General features: G+C 40.4%; 1 protein-coding gene across 4 annotated transcripts in view; it reads right to left on the bottom strand.

The window, feature by feature from the left end:
- Positions 1–14460: 14460 nt before the first annotated feature.
- Positions 14461–22463, bottom strand: part of LOC143021407 (uncharacterized) — a 639877-nt gene continuing 631874 nt past the window's right edge. For all 4 annotated transcript variants that reach the window (XM_076178846.1, XM_076178847.1, XM_076178845.1 and 1 more), the window contains one exon: positions 14461–15999. In XM_076178846.1, coding sequence (XP_076034961.1) covers positions 15831–15999 — 169 coding nt within the window. In that variant the 3' untranslated portion in view covers positions 14461–15830. The remainder of the gene's footprint in view (positions 16000–22463) is intronic.

Here is a 22463-nt window from a genome sequence, read left to right as displayed (position 1 = left end):
TAAAGCTTTCTCGCATATCTGCCTTACCACAAAAATCTGATCCATGCAAATCCTATCTGTCCTAAACCCACTCTGTTCCTCTCAATCTAAAACCCCCATAAGCCTTCCCAACTACTCTCAACAAACTGATCCATCTGAAGCTACTACATTCACACATGTCCCCTTTTCCCTTGAAAGTGGAACTATACAGGCACTCCTGTAGGCCTCAGCCACTTGACCCTCTTTTTGACAAACATTAAACAACCTCACCAACCAGTCCACCATCACTGTACCTCCCCTTTTAAGTCACTCTGCATGACACCCATCCAACCCAGGTGCCTTACCTGCTATCATTTTAATAACTGCTTTCACCTCATCTTTCTTTATTTCTCCTCACTCATCACTGTCATTCTTAGTGCCTCCTACTGCAGCTACCTTTCCCCCCCCCATCCTCCTTCACATATAGCAACTCCCTAAAATACTTTGCCCACCTTCCTCATACTGCCGTCTCTTCCACTATCATCTCACCATTTGCACCTTTTACCTTTTCTTCTCTACTTGATTCACCTCCTCTTCCACCCTTAATTTCCTTCCAAAAATCTATTTATTACTTTCAAAATTTTCTATTCTTGCCACATTTCACATCTGCTCTCCTCTTTGCCTCCTTTATCTTATGTTTTAATTCTCTTCTCTTTTCCTATGATTCTCTTGTCCTATTTTGTAACCAAACTGTGAATGCTCACTTCTCTTCTACTGCTCTCTTTGCTTCATCATCCCACCATTCACTACCCTTCCATCTATATCCTCCCATCCTCCTTGTTCCACACACTAACTTTGCACACCTTGTGACTCTCCTTGAACCATTCCCATTCCTCCTCCACTCCTAGTTCTACTCTATCCTTCATTCCCTCCCACTTCTCTCTCAGCTTCTTGTACTCCTTTTCTTTTTCATTTTAGCAGTTTACTCTAAGCATCTCCCTACCTTCTGTCCTTTTCCTTTTTCTCCGTCTATCCTCCACTCTTTAACTTACCTTCCAAAAAATGATCTGATATTTCCCCCACTCTCTCCCCCTAGAACATGTACATCCAAAACTCTTCCTACTCTTCTCCTGGTTACCACTATGTAGTCCATGAAAGCCCTATCTACCACCCTCTTCCATGTGTACTTATGCTTGACTTCCATCCTAAACACTGTATTTGCCATCATCAACTCTCTAGACACACCACCATCAACTCTCCACTATGATTTTTTCCTGGAACTCCACACTTCCCAACCACTCCATCAATACCACTACATTGACATTTCTCCCTAAACCCTCAATGCACTCATTGAATTTTTTTCAAAAAGCCTCTGTTTCCTCTACACTCTTCTCACTACCAGGCCCATATGCACTTACAAAAACCCACATCTCCCCTCTTAGTTTAACCTTCATCCACATTAAATTTGAAAAAACCTCCTTCCACTCCACCACACATTTATCTATCTCTTCACTCACTAGTATAGCCACCCTTTCTTTCCCTCATCCTCCCTTCTCTCCTGACATCCTCACAACTACTGTATACTCCCAAACTCAAACTTGCCCCTCCCTTTCAACTTAGTTTCACTCAATGCCAGTGCATCCATCTTCTCACAAACATACTGCCCATCTCTTCCCTTTTACTCTCATCTGTACCACACCCACACATTAAAAGACCCAAACTTTAGGGTTCTGGTTGGAAAACTCCTTGATTGGATGGATGTTATATGAAATATTTGATAAAGGGTGGAATAGTAGCGGTGGAATGGCTGGTGAGATTGTTCAATGTGTGTCTAAGGGAAAGAAGTGTGTCAGTAAATTTGAGAAATGTATGTACTGTTTTTCTATACAAATGGAAGAGACAAGTATGAATATAATGGTTTTAGAGGGTCTGTTTAGTTTGGTCAGTGAGGTTTGTGCATGCATTTAGATGAATGGTGATAATTGTTCCCTCTAATTTGATTGACAAGAAACCAGCACCCTCATAGTAACTGGCAGTGGTCCTTGGGCCTTCACATAAATCTCTCTGAAAATAAACTTTGGTCTGATGTTTGCAATGTATTTGTGTGTTATAATTTCTGTCATCAGCTTCTAGCAGTAGAAAGAGGGGAACAATGTGTTGCATAAGTAAGGAATAGAGAGAAATCTAAGAGTTGGAAATGGAGAGAATAAGTAGTTTAAGATGAATATGGTACTGCATCAGGGTTGTTCATCATGTATGTAGGTAGAGTGGTAGAAGTTAATAAAATAAAGTGCTAGGCAAAGGTTTAAATTTGGTAGGTGGACTTGGGGAATGTGGGAAGCAAACTCGTTTGCAGATGATACTGCACTTCTGGCTGATTCTGAGGCAAGAATAAAGCTTTTGGTGATTGAATTTGGAAGGATATGTTTGATTTTCATTTATTATTAGTTTGATTGTGCCAACAGCACTGTATGGGGCAGAAACATGGAACATAAGAGAAGAAGAGAGAAGGAGTTTGAATGTGTTTGAGATGAGGTGTCTGAGAAGTATGATGGGGGTTACTAGGCTAGATAGAGTGAGAAATGAGGAGGTGAGGAGTAGAACAGGGGTGGAAAGGGAGTTGGGAGATAGGGTTGATGAAAGAATATTAGGATGGTTTGGACACATGGAAAGAATGAGTGAAGAAAGACTAGTAAAAGAGGTATGGAAGGCAGATGTGGAGGGAGTGAACATGAGGGGACATCCTAGGATGAGGTGGATGGATGGGGTGAAGGGGGCTTTGGGGAAGAGGGGAATGTCTGTTGAGGAAGGACGGGAGAGAACAGAAGACAGGGATGAATGGAGAATGGTTGTATATGGATGATGTGATTGCATGAGGTGGAATGGGCAGGGGGTGAGGTAGTATGTGTGAGCAAAATTTGACGCAGCCTGAAGGGATTTCTCCCCGTCTTCTCCTTTTATGCAATGGGGGGTCGCCGATTTAATGAAGTGGCCTTGCTGTGGATGTGCTGTGTCTTGCGACACTGCTTCTGACCCAGGGCAGTGGACAAGGTGCAGGGATGACCCGTCATGCAGGAGGTGCTAAGATGAGAGGGAGGGTGGAGGGGTGTGGAGTGTATTCAGGGATGGAATGGGTGGGAATGATTTTATGCCTTTTCCTTATTGGCTACCTCCCTTGTAAGGGGGAAAAAGCCTTGGTATATGTATGTATATACCAATTTATTATTATTTACTATTTACCTATTTATTATTTAACCATACCTATGCATTTATTTATGTATTTTATTTGTTATTTACATTATTATAGTTTTTATTTATTTATTATCATTGATTTTTTTTCGTATCCGACCTAGATATGGACCAAAAGGTCTCCTGTCGGCATGCTCCGCCTTTGTAATCCTTTGAATGTGGGCAAAAGTAAAGGGATGAGATGCACAAAGAACGATGATAATGATGGCAGGTTAAATGTGAATATGAAGAGTGAGGCTGGAGGAGAAGTTGTCTTTGGGGTCACATGTGGCAATGAATGGAGGAGTGGATGTGGAGATGAATAATAAAGGGTCTAGTAAATGTTTGGGTGGAAAAAAAGGGTTTTAGATATTTGGGATGCAAAAAAAGAAAATTGCGTGAAGGAATGATTGTTTGCAGTGTGGCAGGGAACAAAATTGACCCTCTGGTCAGAATTTAATAAGATGGGAGAGTCTGTTAAGTGGGTTTTGATGGTGAATGAAGTGAGTGTGTGCTTTGACTTCGCCACCCCATTTATATGGGGTATGGGGCCTTTGGTATTTATACATCTCGCCATATACATTTACTCATTCTTTACTCTTAATTTACTTTCTCTTGGTTACATTGTTCTCTTCTCTCATAACCCTCTTCACTGCCACCTGACTTGAGTTTACTGTCGTCATAATGAAGGTCACCCCACAGGACAAAAATAATGATAATTGTAGATTAAACTCATTTCCTTCTGGATTTGACATGGATTACTACATTTGTATGTACTGTTCTTGTGTGGAATGCAAATGGAAGACAAAAAGATCAGTGTAACTGTTTTATGAACCACTAGCACATTAGTCATTAGGGGTCTTTAAATATTGTCAAAGGATGCAACAGAGAGTTTAAATTTTACTTCCACATCATCACAGTGTATAGATCAACACATGTAGGCCCAGATGAAGGGTATATTACCACTTGGGAAATTAAACCACTTGCAGAATCAAAAACGAATGTATTTAAACTTCTAAGTGTTGTATATACAAGATTTACAAATGCTTTTTCATACATGAGTACACTGAAACAACTAGAAAGTCAGATAAAAAAACAAACATCAAGATGATTGAAATAATATGATGTGATCTAAGATTTGAAGAGTCTAGCTGGAACTGATGTCACATTTTCAAGAATGTAAACTAGAAAGAAGAATAATTTGAACCTCAATTCATAGGCTGGAGACTCGCAAGATTTTGTAGATCATTACAATGATTTTTGTACATAAGTTGCTCAAATGCAAATAAAAGTTTAATCTTCATTGTCTAACTCGGCACATTCGTAATAGATCAAGAAAACCTCAATCAGCATGTCAGGAAAAGGTCATCCTGAAGTTACTTATCTATAGCATAAAAAAGTCGTACATTTCCATAACAAATGAAACATTGAAATAGTTTGGTACAAGTAATAGGTAATAATGGATTAGAAATTACGATATACACTTGGATACGGTCATGGCTGTGTTTTCAATGGTATAAATACTTATCATTTATATATCGTATGTATATATAAAAGTGTCGTATCAGTTCTGGAAGCATGGGTGGCCAGTGTCATAACCAGGCATGCGTGGTATTGGAGCAGGACAAGTTAACGCACACAACATAGCATATGTACACCCATGCATGCGTATATACATACGTACAGACAGATATACGTATATACATAAATACACACTCATATACATACACGCATACAGCCACACTCTACACATATGCATATATACGTATATATGTACAGTCATGTACGTTTACTTGTGACATTCACACAGACATGAACATAATTAGCTAAGAACAAGTTTTACAAGCATACCCAGTTAATAGCATACACACACACACACGGTTATTCCTATATATATAATTGTATATGCAGGAAAGAATGTGAAATGGATGAAAAAGAATGCTGACTATTAATGGATGAAAGAGGCACAAAATCTTGATGAATCGACAAGATCCGTCGGGGATCCTCACCCTTCAAAGACTGAACCGTCGATTTGGCGCTAGCTTAACAGCGGCAGGTAATCAGTGGATATTAATTAACCCATTCAACTCCGATGACAAGATGTCTTGTCATTTGGTCAAATAAAACAAAAAATCATAATAAAACAACAAAATGTTTGATGATCAAACAGCACCAGAAAAATATGACGTCATCAGTCCTCCTCCTCGAGGAGGACTGATGACGTCATATTTTTCTGGTGCTGTTTGATCATCAAACATTTTGTTGTTTTATTATGATTTTTTGTTTTATTTGACCAAATGACAAGACATCTTGTCATCGGAGTTGAATGGGTTAAATCAGCAATAAAGGGCTATCTTCATAGTCTCGCTTCTGTTTTAAGATTTATCTCCATTTCTATGTTTGATTATTCTATTTTTCATGTTTTTTATTTGTGTATAGAGAAGAACAAATAGCATGTTGAAGCTCCAGTTTTGCAGATAATGACAGACAAACAAATAACTAATGCTAAGCGATTACGTTCAACTAACGAAAATACATATTTAATTCCTGAGACATTGTGGTTATCTTTAAACATTAATATATCGAAAAATCACACATGAAGACTGTCCCTTTGGTGGCTAGGAAGGGTTGGGGAAGAGAAGGATAGAGGAATCGATGTTTCTATTAAGTAGACATTTTGCAACTCATGTGGAGAGTCTGGGAAAGGTGCGTAGGGTCAGGTTGCAGTGATGTACACATATGGTGTATGCAAACATGTATGTACACACACACACACAAACAGAAATTAGAACTACCAACACTAGAGCAAAGAAGAGAAAGAGGTGATCTGCTGACTATATTTAGAATCATGAAAGGAATAGAAAAGATTGACTAAAAAATGACAGTGGAAAACACAAGAGGTCATGAAAAGAAACTAAAAAAGGACAACTACAGAAGAGATCGGAAAAAGAATAGCTTCCCACACAGAGTGCTGGATATATGGAATAACTTAGATAAAGAAACAGTGTATGGAAATACTATTCAAGATTTTAAGAAAAACTTGATGCTGAAAGATACAAAGACGGGTCACCACGAGCATAGCTCCCTTTCCGTATAATACAACTAGGTAAATACACACACACAGTGTACATACTCTTGTATTGGAAACTGTACTTGGAGAATTGTATCAAATGTGTGTCCACTTGTAAAATGGTGAAATTTGTTGGAAAGGAACTCTGCCTGAGGAAAGTTTATGTAGCAGGTGTGGTTGATTGAGGTGTCAGTGGGAATTGGGGAGGATGGGGGGAAGGGAGGAGATGCACCAAGACTAGGTTCAAAGGTTGGACTCTGGCATTCATGATTTTTTGGTGCTTTATAAAACTAACATTCCCATGTTGAGCACAATGTGTCTGTCATACCGTATGCATGTCTTACAGTGTACCTATACATATTTATACCTCTCTTTCTCTCTCGCATACACATGCACACAATTCAGTTATGCAATATTCATGTCATTATGATTCCTACAATGACTCAAGTTATGTGCAGGAGGAAATTGATGGAAAGTGTGATTTTAATGTGACAAAAAATGCTTGATTACGATTAAGGCTACTATCTAGTCTACTGAAATGGTAGTAAGAAGGGGAAAAATTCATTGACGAGGTGAGAGACTGCGACCGGAGGCACTTTCATACATATAACATTATTTCGAGTATTTTTTTTTTCACATTTCTTCAATTTTTTGTTTTCCTTCTTCTGGGGGATGAAAACGGTCTTATGGTGCAACAAGCCCTCAGGGAGCCGAGTCTCCTTAGGTAGAATTTGTCCTTAAGGGGGATTATTATGAAGCAAATCAATGGGCTCCTGGAACTTATGCACCAAAGAGCTACTTCAGGCGCATCTCCCATGATCGTCATCTTCACGCAAGAAGACTGGAATTAATGGAATAAAAATCTAACAAGATGAAGAAAGGATTTGAAGGAAGTCTTGGCCAGGCTTCCGAAGCAAGTTTTTACCCTGTAGAGCGTAGAGAGGAACGGAGCTCTCTTATACCGGGGTCTGATGATGTGGCGGACCCTCTTCAGCTTTTCTTCCGTATATGGTCATGCAGCTATAATGTTCAAGTACACAGTCACAGCCACAAACGGCCCATGATGTTTACAGTACAGTGATATCAAATACCATAGTCAACGACAGACACACACACACATGCACACACACCCTTGAAATCATCCCTTATGAGATGACAGCTGAGAACCATGAAATATTTGCAAAAAGCTAGTTTAATTAGTCGTTGGTTTCTCTAGGTATTATACTAAGCTGCTTAGAGACAAAGAACATTGGGAGCCTTCATTGTGAGCATTGCGCTTTACGAGTCCATTTTATGTATTTATTTATTTATTATTATTATTATTATTATTATTTCATAAACTGAGTTCCCTAATATGTACTCCTTGTCCCTTTTGTTGTTCTCAGGAGTTCTACCAAGCTTTTAATATTTATGATACAGGAGGAACATTCTTACTTCCCCAAGATATCTCAAACTTTGGCGCTTGTGTCATCTTAAACATAATATGGTCACCTACTCGTATCAAATGGTCCACATCCCTTAGCTGATTCACACCAGACCATGAAACACAAATTCAAACATATTTAATTTTCATTTAACTTTTGTTCCATACAAACTTTATAAAAAAAATTGAACCCTTCTCCCAGTGTATGCTTAGTGCATTGTAGGGTGTAGAAAACCACAACTCTACACAGTTACACACACTGGGAGAGAGAGGGAAAGGGAGGGCTTATGAAAATAAGGTTGGTGGTGATGGATTATAGTTTACCAGTGCCTCTGTTCTTGTAGACAATCTCGTACAGAGTTCGTACTTTATGGAAATGTGTTGAATTTGGATTTTAATATGCAACAGGGTGGGGGGTCCTCGAGGTTGAGTGGATGCCAGAGGTTGATGGTTCAAGTAATAGTTGGGAAGAAACAGACCTTTTTTTGCAACATGGGGTTTTTCATCATATTTTGAGTCGTATTGAGACTTTATCGGCTGCTGTGAAGGCATTTCCTTCAAGTGTGGGAGATCACATCTTCTTGAAGTATTTGAAGCAGTTCAATGACTTTATTGAGGTCTGGATCACATGATCTGTTGTGATGATTATTCCAGAGTTTTATGGCATTCTGGGAAACCCCTCACAATAGAAACAAGTCAATATTAACACAGGATGAGGGGATATTCTGCATGTCTTTTTTTTTTTAACTGGATAATTGTGTGGTACTTAGGTACATTATCATCAACAGGTCTTCAGTGCCCATCTATAGGGATATTTTAGATTCTTGGTGTTGGTTTAGGTAGTAGGAAGTGGCTGTAGGAGTATTGGTGTCATGTTTGAGGGTTATTTGCTATGTGGTTGTTATAGTTTGGAAAGGAATCCTTTTTTTTCATGAAAACGTGTGTGAATGATACAGTAAGGGTGAATTTTGTATTTCCAAATGCCTGTTTCTTGGATAGCTGTATATAAATGCATGGTGGATTATATTTACTATACAAACGTTACTTATATTGAGCTGCAGCATATGGATGTTGTCTAGCATACATTAGGTTATTCAATAATAAGCTACTTTGGCAGAGATAACAAGTCTTTAGTGAAATTTTTGCATCATTCAACACAAGTACTATTCGCGTTTTTACTACTATTTGCCACCAGTAGTTCTAACAACTATTAATGATAGTAATATAAAAATTATTACGAAACTGAATATTACAATCTCCGCCACCTCTGCGACTCGTTTAGATCTGGGAAGTGATCCAACCGCTAGAAACTCTTGTAACTTTTCTAGCGGAAAAATGATTAACGAGTGGGAATCAAACTTCCGAGGTGCACGTTACGCTTCGTAAGCACTCGACGACAACGCATTCATTACGTCACTCACATTAACGCGCTTCACTGGTCATAGATCACGTGTTGGACGCGTGATCCACAGCGATTTACTTTCCGAATGAGAGCGGAGAGGTCGTATATCGACCGAACCATGGACAGTGCTGTGACCGGACACATCACGCAACCTTGCACAAGGTGGACAGTAACGGCGTAATGTGTTGGTAAAGGATTGAAGCTCTGAGCAGGGCTCGGTCTCGGGTCTCCGTCGTCGCGAGCACTCGAAGCTAACCGCTACAATCGTTGAATTGCTGGTGATGACATGAATGGTGATCAATGTCAAGACGGTGTTGGTGGTGATAATCATTAATACTATTGTTATGACGACGGTAATAATAAAAACGTACTGGCGTCATGATGACCGAAATTAAGATAATTCAGATACGAAGTACAAATTTGACACAATAATAAATATACAGAAATGAGCGAAGTTGGTAACAGTATTAATACCCACAGAAAGAATAATTGATGTCTGTAATAATAACGGGTTTTGATCGTATGTGATAATTTGTGCTAAGGTTCCTGACAGTCCTGGTCAGGCGGGGAGGCGACCTTTGCCCTACCAGGGGTTTCTCGGTTTCCACTGAAAGTTGGGAGTCCAGGAGCCGAATTTATAAAAGATCCTAACCCCAAAGTCTAGACATAGATCTTCAAAATGGTGGAGATTTTACCTAAATCCCTATTGTGTCGGCGAACTAAATGCTTATGTCTAGACTTAGATAAAATCTCCGCCATTTTGAAGATTTATGTCTAGACTTAGGGGGCTAAGATCTTTCATAAATTCGGACCCATGCCACAGTTGTAAGTGGAACTGAACGTAAGTAATAACTGGTTAACATAGATACTACTAGTGATTATAATTTTTATCAAGTAATAGTGGCCGTGACAGTAATAATGGTGATTATGTTATGATTGGTGTTACCCTAACAACAACCAATGTTGCAAATGAGGGTAGTTATGTTGCTAATCTCCTTATTACACGGTTCTCCGTTCGAGTTAAACAAGTTACGAGACTAGTTATCATAGTCATAGCCACGAACCTAAGAAATGTGTTTACTCTTTCCTAAACCTTCACCAAACGTAATTTCTCCGGTCACAAAGTAAATAAATTTGAAACCTCACTTCCATGAAACTATAATTTAATTTTTCTCTATATTTCCAACCCCAATCACGGAAATTAATAAAATAGTGTTACGGCACTCAGATGGCCATATTCACACTGATGGTCTCAACCGCCGCTGTTCAATTACAATGCAAGTCAATACAGGCGTTCACACACAACCGCTCAGTTTTTCCGTGACTATGCGGTACCGCCGCAGTTTCCGCGCGGTTCAAACCGTTAGTGTGAACGGGAAAAGTGACACTAGGAAGGGAAGCAGTTAAATCAGACATAGTCGGCGGACCCAGACTTGCGTACGTCTCGTTCATTCCCTCAAGAGGGGGAGTGGGAGATGGGGGCAGTGTTAATCACTGAACTGATTACCTCGGCTCCAGTGCCTTCCCCCTCCCCCTCTCCTCCCTCCCCCCCCCCTTGCGGGTGAATCGGGTTCGAAATTGAATGAGAAATATAATTACAGCTGTGGTGGAAACGCGTATGAAAAATAAATTCGCGTGTCACATAGGAATGACGTGTCTCTGATACATGTATCAGATTGAAATAATACACGTGATTAACGTGTGCAAGAAGTAAAGCTGCCTGTGTGGCAGAAAGATTAACGCGAAATTGAATCTTGTGTGATGCAGAAAAATATATATATATTTTTTTGTGGTGGGGCTGGAAAAAAAACAAGAAATATCTTTACACTTGAGACCGCGATGCACTCAAACGCATTTGCCTGACGACTCTCTTCATGGACTTTATTCTGGTTAACGCCAGGCCGTTACCTTGACTCCAGAGTTGGCTCGAAGGTGATCGAGTCGGACCCTCGAACTCGGTAAAGTACTTGACGGTGTTCGACTATCCAACCTCGAAACGACCCATCGTCGCGCGAAAGGTGTTCAGTGTAAGCTTAAGAATGCCCATATCGTTTTCGTCCCCGAAGCTTCTGAAACACACGGTGGCTCTTGGTACAGACTTTCTTATGTAACTACGCCAAACGGTTCTGTACGTCACTTCCGAGCTGCCTGGGGTGGAGGAGTACCTTATTCGAAGCCGGATTCAGATCTACCTCCTAGACGCTTGGATCCTACTCCTACCGTACTTTGCGCCATGATGTTCAAAATACACATCAAACTTTTGCCAAAACAATAAAATATCCGGATGTTGAATGGATTACGTTGATTTGCTGCCTGTGCAAGATGAGATCTAATGATAAGGAAGACAGTGGACTTTTCTTCGGGGCATGCGTCAGGTTCCGAGTTCCCCAGAAACCGCACACAGACAAAAATCAGATATTAACATCTCTAGAAACTGGATGCAGTGACGGAATATAAGTCTGGCCACCACCAAATTATTCCATTCTTGAAGGTAAGTCCATTATAACGAATTTCTTTCCTGAAATAACAGAATTCTTTGCTTTAATTCTGTTAGTTATCAGGTGATTTCTTTTTCTTTATTTTTCTTTTCCAGCTGTCACCCTCTACTTCGGGTGGTTAAGGCGTGACGCCAATTCAAATCTCCCCACCAATCAGGATGTGTTTCCATCGCAGACAAGCTTAGAGGTTTCTGTGTTAATTACGTAGTTGCAGGTTTAGTTTATTCACTGATATTGTCTAAATAGGGAAGCCCGCTGGCCAAGCGGATTAGAGCGTCGCTGCTTGGGGCGGAGGTCAGGAGTGGGGTGGCTCGAGCCCTGCCAGGAAGCAAGCGAGTTCCTAATAAGGGCTAACTACATTAGATAAATTAAAATAATAAAAAAAGAAAAACGCACAGAAAGTGGTAGATCGGGTGTGCTTGTATACTCTTCTCCATTGGGAATGTCTTAGACTCGAATTTCAAATATTCGGTTCGAAGAGCTCCGAATTCTAGAATATTCAGGATATCAGAAGAGTTCTCTATTTGGTACATTTTCGAATGACGTTTTCGTTGTGAATATTACAGATTTTTGGGTTTTGGTTTCCAGATAGAAAGAACTTTCTGCAAACAGTAGTTCATAATATGGTCATGATTTGAGACGCCTTCATGTCACTAACGAAACCGTAGACGTTGGAAAAAGTTGACACCATTTGTTGTTTTCAAGCATCTTTTCACTGACGATAAGCAATACTAGAGCCATTCACGTGTATATCCTGTGCGTATGAGCAGGTATTTACACAGTAGTAATTGTAGCATTGATTGATATTTAAGACAAAATGCGGAAAGATAGGAAATGCTGTTTACGAAAAAATCGTTCACGTTAAAGGTTTTGTATAAGGGTACGATTTTCTTAGTGCGATTATCGCTCAACGATAATCGTTAATGGCAAAATGATGATCGTCAAACGATTGTCTAGGGTACTAATTCTTTGTTCTTGAATGGGGCTGTTTTGCTCCGAGCAAATTACGAGTACAAGGCTGATGATAACTTCAACCGAGCCTACCAACGAGTTTACCCAAATATGTAAGATACGACGCGCGTCACCCTCCATTAACTGTGGTAGGAAGCTGATAATCGCAAAATGTACCTCATGAGGCGATCATACGAGACAGGCGTCAGAGAGGATCATCTCCCTCCTCCCCCATCTTCAAAACCCGTCAGCCTCCTTGCCATCTTCTGGGGCTGCAGCGCCGATGGGCTGATACTCTGTCTCCAGACAGGCCTGAAGATATCTGTCAACGTAGCTTATACGTCTTCCATCCTTTTTTTTTTCATAAGGAGAGCTGACAACTGACAATTACTCCCCTTCCTTCCTCCCCCTGCTGCAACGAATCTGTGACATAGAAACAGTTCCACACTAATATATCAAACACACGAGTCAATTTTTTTCCCTCTAGTATCTCCGGAAAGGAGCCTGCGGGATTGCAATCAAGGAAACTCGAGGCAAAAAAAAAACTATTATACATTCGACTTCAAGCTGCAAGTGCACATAATATTGCAGTTGCAAATCCACCAACACCATCTCCATCATCTCCACCTCCATCATTATATCCTCCCCACCGTCGCCTCCTCTTCCTCCCCCGCTTCCTCCGTCTTCGCCCCTCCTACACACTTCCTTACTCTCCCTCACCCTCCCACACCTTCCCGCGCTGTCTAGGACGTCGATTCCATTGGCCCACTTCGACCTTTCTTCACATTCAGCTCCTGATGAAATACGAACTCGCAAGTCTGAAAGGTTACCACACATTTTGAGAACGCAAACTCTCACGCTCTCGACGGATCCGTCCCGCTATGCTGTTCCAACCCCCCATCCCCACCCCAAGCGGACCTTTCTCGGAACCATGTCCCAAAGGATCGAGACCCCGTTTCGAGGGAGGTCCCATTCTTAGGTGTATAATAAAATCGTCTGGCGTATACATTGGATGGGGGGTAATGTATGCACCTAAACATGACTATATTCACATAAACCATCGGTAAAAGTCAAAACTATCATGCAAGTCTCTGTCACACACACACACACACACTCACATAAAATATAAATACAAAAATATAAAAACACACCCGCATAAACACCACACGCGCGTATACTCGCACACACTCACACACGCACAAGTACACACACACACACATGAACACGCAGACACGTAAATAAACACACACGCATAAACGCACGCAGACACACAAATATAAACACACACGCATAAACGCATGCACACACAAATATAAACACACACGCATAAACACACTCAGACATACACACACACATGCGCATATTCGCACACACACATATACACACGCGCGCACACACAGACATACACTATTCACACACACACACACACACACACACACAAACGCACACGAATTGCATTGTAAAACCATAGCGTATTCTCCTCGGTGTCCGTATTGAAACATTGATCGCAGTTCCATATCCTTCTAATGCAAATGGTCCTGTGATGGGGTATAAGAACACCACTACCGTGTCCCCAGGGTGTCGTAAAAGGTGACTGAATAGGGCGGAGCGAAAGGAATCGATATATGGTTCCCTACCCCCATCCTCCTTACAAAGTGGAGACGGATATATATATATATATATATAATGACGTAAGCGGAGTAGGAAACACAGGAGTCTTAGTCTTGAGTTTATTCTTGACTAGTTTCGCAGGTATGCTGCGAAACTAATCAGGAATAAACTCAAGACTAAGACTCCTGTGTTTCCTACTCCGCTTACGTCAACCTGTCAATGTCTCAGCATATATATATATATATATATAATATATATATATATATATATGTGTGTGTGTGTATATATATACATATATATATGTACTACTGACCCAAGACCTGCCAGTGTAAACATAAATATTCCCTACGATGTGTCCACGACAGATGTCATAAGTCACTGTTGATGGAACCCCCCCCCACACACACACACTTTTCATTTATTTATCTATTTTTGCTTTCTAATTGACGCTGCTGATGCTACAACAAATGTTATTCGAAAACCTTTAACGTACGTATTGATTATTGCTGAGGTTAAGTTCACTGCTGAAGTATTGATAACAGTTGATCATAGTAAATACGTTGCCAAAGTAACGACTAATGCACTGCTGACAGAATTCTTACATATACACCCTCACCCCCTCCCCCACCACCCTCACCCCATCCTCACCGAGAATAAGAAAAAAAAAATACAAATTTGAAAGTTCTTTTCAAATTTTTCTGTGGCATTCCCTGGACGTGGAGGGTTAGGCGACCATATTAATTTCAACCGATTTAGGAAATAATCTACCAGAAGCTCTTCGTTTTGTTTACAATACCAATATTCTTTTGTTTCACACATTTATGTCTATTCGTTGTTTATCTATTTTACGAACCTATTCCAGGTGAGTAGATGCCGTGTAGATGAATAAGATAGTTTGGTGGTAGAAATAAAAGAATGAAGAGGGACCTTCTTCCCTTCCCCCAAGGGACATAACTGGATGTTGATGGTAAATCTTATGTATAGTGTTAACTAACATCGTATCAGCTGTTACTGTATGTAGATCAAAGTATACGAGTTTGCCTTTCCGAGTCATTGTACAAGTATCTGCATTTGGGTTGAACGACTTTTACTCGTAATTTCAAACAATATGAGAATCGAGGCTCACGATTTTCGTAAAAAAAAGTTTTCATGGTCTGGGTTATCATATGGGAAGGACGCATTTTTCCCATTCTTAAACACTTTCACACTTTTGACACTAACTCCTCTGCCCCCCCCCCCGATCTTCCGTCTCCTGTACTCTGTCCTTCCCCCCCCCCCATTACTAAAAAGTTCCATTAGCTGAACATTGACACAACCTTCGAAGTATCGGAGTGCATTTTTTTTCCTTTTTTTCATTTCTAGAAAGCGCTTTTATCTCCCTGGATGCTAATGGACTCGGTCTTGTTATTTTTTTTTTTCTTAAAGAAGGAAGGCGAGAGTCCTCACACCTCCGTTACAGAGACCTTCCTGAAATTTTTCTTACCCCCATAAGCAAGAGGGACTTTCCACGCCTCGGTAACAGAGACCTTGGAAAAAAAAAACCTTCGTCTCCCTCTTTAACAAGGGAAGGTCTGAGGTCCTTACACTCCTTGGCGGAAAAGGCCTCAAATACCTCGGTAACAGAGACCTTGAAGAACTCTTCGCCAAGGGAAGGTTCTGGGGCCCTTACACCCCTTGGCGGGGAAGGCCTTACACTTCCGTGACAGGAACCTTTCTGAAGGAGGAGTAGGTGTGGTAGATATACTCGTTGGCCATGATGTGCTTGTTGGCCGCCGTCAGGTCGTCGGGGAGCCAGGGCGCAATGTTCTTGTCTGACCAGCTGCGGCAGAGGTTGTCGCTCTTGTAACGGTGGCGGTATCTGCAAAAACAAGAGGGAACTTAGACACAACATTACGTCAAAATATTTTTATAAAAAAAGTTAGAAATATATATATATATATACGATGAGCCTGACCCGTCACAGGGTACTCTGTAAGTAAAATCACTATGGCTTCCATGTTTGTCTGGAAGAAATCACGCACATGTCCTCAGTAGGATCTTTCCTAAGTTTCCTTCAGAGAGGATGGGGTAATCTACAATGCAATACTAGAGTCTGCATCCAACTTATATTGTGGTAAGAGGAAGTTCTGGTAATAAAAACTTCAACTGTTCTCTGTGTTTACCTCTCCACCTTGACACTATATCTATACACGGAGTCATTAAATTGAGTCTCTCGATGATAAGTAAGAAGCATGATAAACCTTAGTTTTCACTAAGTAGAAATTGGGTCAATTATTGGCGGTGGCCATGGAGAATACAGCATGATCCTGGCTGTCAATGATGAGAATACAGCATGGTCCTGGGTGTCATTAATGAGAATTTAGCATGATCCTGGCTGTCACTAATGAGAATGTAGCATGATCCTGGCTGTCACTATGAGAAACGCAGCATGGATCTACTAGCTGTCACCATAAAGAATGTAGCATGATCCTGGCTGTCACCATGGACAATGCAGCATGATACTGGCTGTCACTATGAAGAATACAGTATAATGCTGTCTGTCATCAACAATTAAACCCCAACAGGGGGAAAACTGTTTGTCGTAATCCAGAGCTGAAGATAAACAGAGGCAGACATCAACTTAATCTAACTTTCTTTAAATCCAAGCCACTTTTTGTTAATCCCAGTCAATTTTCATAAAATCCAGCTATTTCTTTCTCAATACCTCATCTTCCGTATACAACTCTAGATACTGACATAATAAACTACAAAATTAATTCTCTCTGCATAACGGTCTGTGAATATTTTACTGCATTTCTATTCACGGCCGATCATTACCTTGGGAATAAAAGATGTATCAAAATTACTTTTCATTACATTTTGGGTACTTTATTTTCAATCTACTCGCTATATCCCAGCCACCTTGTGTGCTCTGGAGATTTACATCCACTAATTGAACAAGGTGGTGAAAGTTCCTTGATTTAAAACTATCTCTCTATCTCCCCCCTCTCTCTTTCTCTCTTCTCTCTTTCCTCTCTCTCCCTCCCCCTCTCTGTATGTGTGTGTTTTCCTCGCTTTCTGTATGTCTGTCTCACTATCCATCTGCCTCTGTGTCTGTCCCTGTCTCCCTTTTTATCTGTCTGTCTCTGTCTCTTTGTCCGTCTGCCTGTCTCCATGTATCTGCCAACTAGTCTGTTTCTGCCTATGTCTGGCTCTCTCTCTCTCTCTCTCTCATTCTCTCTCTCTTTCTCTCGCTCTCTCGTTCTCTCTCTCTTTGTTGTGAAGCTCCAATGCCCAGCCATAGGACCTCTGACATTTTCTTGCCAAGGTTGTGTCGTACCATTTTTAACCAAACTGTTTTGTTTACGTTTCCCATAGATACAATGTCGGCGTCTACCCTGCAGGCAATGCGCTTCACCGAAGAATTTATTTTCATATAGTTACGACCAAAGAAAAACAAACCTGGCATCCTAGTTCGAGAAATTATTCAAAGCATCATTCCTTTACGATGACAGAAAGGTTTATAGCTGTATAATTCCTTATCGAGCAGTGTAATCTTGACATCTTTTGTAGTCGTTGTCGATGGATGAGTTGGTGGCTGATGATGATTATGATGATAATTATTATGATTATTATGATGATAATAACAATAATAATGGTAATAATGACAACGATGATGATGATATAACAACGACGGTGACGACGACAACAATAATAATAATCATAATGACAATCATAATAATAATGATGATCATAATAACAATGATGGTCATAATGATAATAGTAATATTAATGATGATGATGATGATAATGTTAATAATAATGATAATAATTATTGTTTCATGTTTTACTGACTGGAAACCTGCATTCCCATACTTGGCTAACAACGGTCCTTGGTGTCTCCCATAGATCTCTCTGAGAGAGAGAAATGAACTGTGAACTGTTGTCTGTGTCGCATTTATGTGGCACTGTTTTGATGTCATCAGCCGAAAGTAGTAGGGAAGAGGGAGGAGTCACCGGTCACCAGTTCTCCATATGTGAAAAGATGGAAGACATATAGTTGAAATTGATAGAGAGATCTTGGTCCCAGTCCGGAGACCAAGTGTCAGCCCCTTGGGGTCGCACCTCAAGATGGAGGTGAGGGGTTTGACTTTTGACAATGGGCAAGAAGGAGATGTTTCCCTCTGCCTTCCATCTTGCAAGGCAACCACAAGCAGGTAGATATAATTGGCCCTGGTTGTCTTATAAAGCACTAAATCCATTTCTCTCTCTTTCCTGGACAGAAACCTAAAACCCTTTTCGTTATGATGACGCTTTTCAGAGAGTTTCTCCTGGCTGGCGCCCAGTGGGTAAACTGTGCCTCGCTGTACTACGTTTATCTCGTAGGGAGTAGCGGGAAGGGACAAGGCGACCCTTCATCCCGAAATAGCGAGATGAGTTATGTGGGTGTCTGCTTAGACTTGGCTATCCCCCTTGTCAAGGGGACTTTTGCTTGTGTGTATGTGTGTGTGTGTGTGGATGTGATCAATATATACCGCTCATATAATATACGGTGAAAATGTATTGCGTCAGCACAGAGCTAGATTATTATATTATTAAAACTGTTATAAATTGAATCCATAATAAATGGATCTGTATGAATATTGCAACTATTCATGAGTTGATAAACAAATCGAGTTTTCGTTTGAATGTCATCTGTTATTTGCACACATAACTATTTGTCCCTAGAGTTGACGTCATGTGGAGGAGAGCTACGACCAAACTCGACCTAGGATGATACAGAATCTACCTGTGTCTACATTCCGTGACCTTATCTCTTCAGCGATACTAGACGTTTGTTTTAGAGGAGAGTATACTATTGTAATCCTGTGAATCTAGACATGACAACCTATACGGAAATAATCGCTTAGAAAACACACACACACACACACACACACACACACACACACACACACACACACACACACACACACACACACACACACACACACACACACAGAAAGACCAAGAACGAAACACGACTGCAATAAGTTATACAGATATCCGGATTCAAATTCATGGATATACTATTTTTCAAAGGTGAATATACAAGTAAACATTTGCGTATCTGAAAGCCTTTGTTCACTTATTGCTTATACATATTCCTACTGACATTCTTCACTCGTTTTAGCATTGTGTATGTCTACAAACACATTTACATGAGCATAGAAAACGGTGTAACATTCCGACTTTAGTGGTAGCTCGAAAAGTAATTATGAACTTGTAAATATTTATGTGTATGGATTTCATTAGAGGAGGAATTAATTAGATCCTGCGAAAATCTGGAGATCTAAAGTGGCAATAGCTTAGCGAGTTTTTCGGAAGAAAAAAATAAAGTGGAAACGTAAGGGTAAACATATTATGAATTACAACGTTTACACTCTAACAAGAAGTGATTTAGCATCTGGGGGCTGGAGAAGAGCAGAGGGGTGGAAAGATGTAATTGTGAGAGAATTTACTATTTCTCCTGCAATATCCAGCGCATCTATCCTTGGGGACAATATTGCTCCCAAGAGGTAGAGTCGTGCAGATGACAAAGAAGATATTAAAAGGAAGTTAGCAGACCAAAATGCTGGAATTCAAAAGTGCTTGTATATACTCTTTTTTCAGCGAGGATTAGTCCCTAGTTATGAATAATTCTGCACGACACTGGTCCATAAGGGTGTAACTAAAGTCCCCAAAATATTATTGACGGCATAGACCATCCACAATCAATACTCCACGTGGGTCTATAACTACATCACTTTGTTATTGCGATAGATATGATCAAGTTGCTGATCACTAACAAGCAGAAGGATAGAAGCGCTGGTCAACTACGTTCCATAACAACAACAAACAGAACCACGAAGACCCGCATCTCAAGAGAGTCAAAAACTCCAGGATCACCGATTCTCTTCTTGCTAGGTTAGTAGGTCACTGGCCTATCCCGTAGATGTGTTCCGTGCCAAAGATTCCTCAGCTTTGAAACGAAGCAAAGAACTTGTCTTCTTCTTTGGCTCCCAAAGGTCAATGTAATTCACCCCGGTCTTAGATCACGTCTTGGATTCGTGATTGACAGCTATTAGAGCTCTGTTTATGACCCTATCAATGGGTGCTGATGTCGACTGAACGATTCCACTTGCCTCTAAAACAGAGATTCTCAATCTGGAAGGGGGCGTCAAAGGGGCCCTGAGGTACTCCACTTCTTTGCATTAATTCACTTAATTTGGATGACGCGTATATGTACAAAAGAAGGATGAGACAACATGAGATGATGGGAAATGAAAAAGATAAGAATATATATACAGAGTACATTATTTAATTGATATTGTAATATAAATATTTAATTGAAACATTCTTTATGAGCACGTGGAGGAGGACAGTATGGGTGTCTCTACTCTAGACTCACCGTGTACACAATCATTCAAACAAAAAGGTGGGTAGCCTACGCCAGGAGGTGCTGAGTACCTGCGACCTAAGCCATCAGCCTTTGCCCTCTGTGCTAAGAATCGGATGGGAGTGCGGGATTCGAAACCACAACTAAGCGAATGCGAGACCAGCACGCTCCGATTACGCCACTGCTCCAAAAATCAACGATTTAATATTTGAGACCACAACGTAACAGCATTTTTTTTTTTTTTTTTTTTTTTTTTTTTTACGTGTCCAGCGGTTCCGTCCTTGTGGACAATATCGTGCTGAAGAGGTCGAATTATGAAAGTGGTAAAGAAGAGGTTTGAGATGGGCTACAGTATGGAGAAAAAGAAGTAATACGCATTTTTTTTTTCCCTTTTGAGTGGAGACTAGTCTTCAATTGAAAAAACTACGTGTTTCTGGTCTTTAGGGATGTCGTTAAAGTCTTAAAAAATATGCTGTCAGTACCTCATACTGGTGCTACACACCGATAGCTAGCACCTTACATCTCACTTGTAAAAAAAAAAAAAAGTACATACGTCTTTGTCAAGAGTCCGACAGATTCCATGTTTCTCTAACGTAACAAAAAGGTGCTTTGAATAAGGCATGAGAAGTGCCCAACCAAAATACATATAACCATATAAACACCATAAAAGGGAACATGCGCCTTTATAAATAAACACAAGTTTGCACTCGCACACACACACGCACAAACATGCACACACACACGCACACACATACACACACACGCAGCACATACATACACACACACACACACACACAGCACACATACACACACAAGCACACACACATACACACACACACAAGCACACACACACACACACACACACACACACACACACACACACACACACACACACACACACACACACACACACACACACACAGTGAAAGGTTGACCCAGAGAGAGAGAGCGAGCGAGAGGAAAGGGAAGAAGAGTGTTGAGTTAACAGAAGACCATCTTCCCAATTTGTTTCCATTTGAAGGGAGTTGATAAATCTGCAAGGAGTGGGTGAATAGGCGAGTTCATGAAGAAAAACTAAATAAATAAATAAATAGGTAAATAGATACACAAAAACCAAATAAACAAAAACATAAAAGAAGAACAAATTCTAATATTTTTAAACCATATGCCAGCACAATACATATAATTAGAAATTAGAAAAATACATAATCGTTTAACGTTTGCCCCAAAAGTGATAAAAGTCCGCTACGGTGCTGTGCCGGCGGGGTCTGTTGCAATGACCTAAACTGACTTGAGTCCCCGGATATTATTACATAATCGAGGTACGAATCTCTTACTCCCGGAGTTTATGTAACCGGCCCGAAAGAGACGCATACAGAGGAATAATTGACCGTTTCAATATATATATATATATATATATATGTGTATATATATATATATATATATATATACATAATGGGTGTGTGTGTGTGTGTGTGTGTGTGTGTGTATTCATGTCGAAACCCTATTACTTCCTCAAGAAGATCGAAACAGAAATGATTCTCGACAATATACACCACCTAGAGAGGTAGAAGAAGAAGATTACTACTAAACCCAACCTGTCATCTGAAATTTGCGCCGATGTCAACAAACGTAGGTTACATCACACGAGTTCCCTGCTCAAACACTACCTTCACAATGCAGCCAAAGAACTCAAAGAACAGCATAACATCACCATATGCAGAGTGAATAAGTCATCCATTTGTGTCCAGCTTGACAAAGACACCTGGGAAAGATGAAAATTATCTTCGATGGGGCTTCAAAATTCAAGATTATTGCCACAAACCCCACCCTAGATCTGAGAACTAAGCTCAATAGAATCATCATACAGAACAACGAAACTGCTAGCACAACCAAACTTCCCCTAATTGAAGATCACAAGCTTGGTA

The sequence above is a fragment of the Oratosquilla oratoria genome, chromosome 42 (genome assembly GCF_046742065.1).
Source record: "Oratosquilla oratoria isolate Oo_2021 chromosome 42, ASM4674206v1, whole genome shotgun sequence".
Classification (NCBI taxonomy): domain Eukaryota; kingdom Metazoa; phylum Arthropoda; class Malacostraca; order Stomatopoda; family Squillidae; genus Oratosquilla; species Oratosquilla oratoria.
This window is presented reverse-complemented; position numbering and strand designations above follow the sequence as displayed.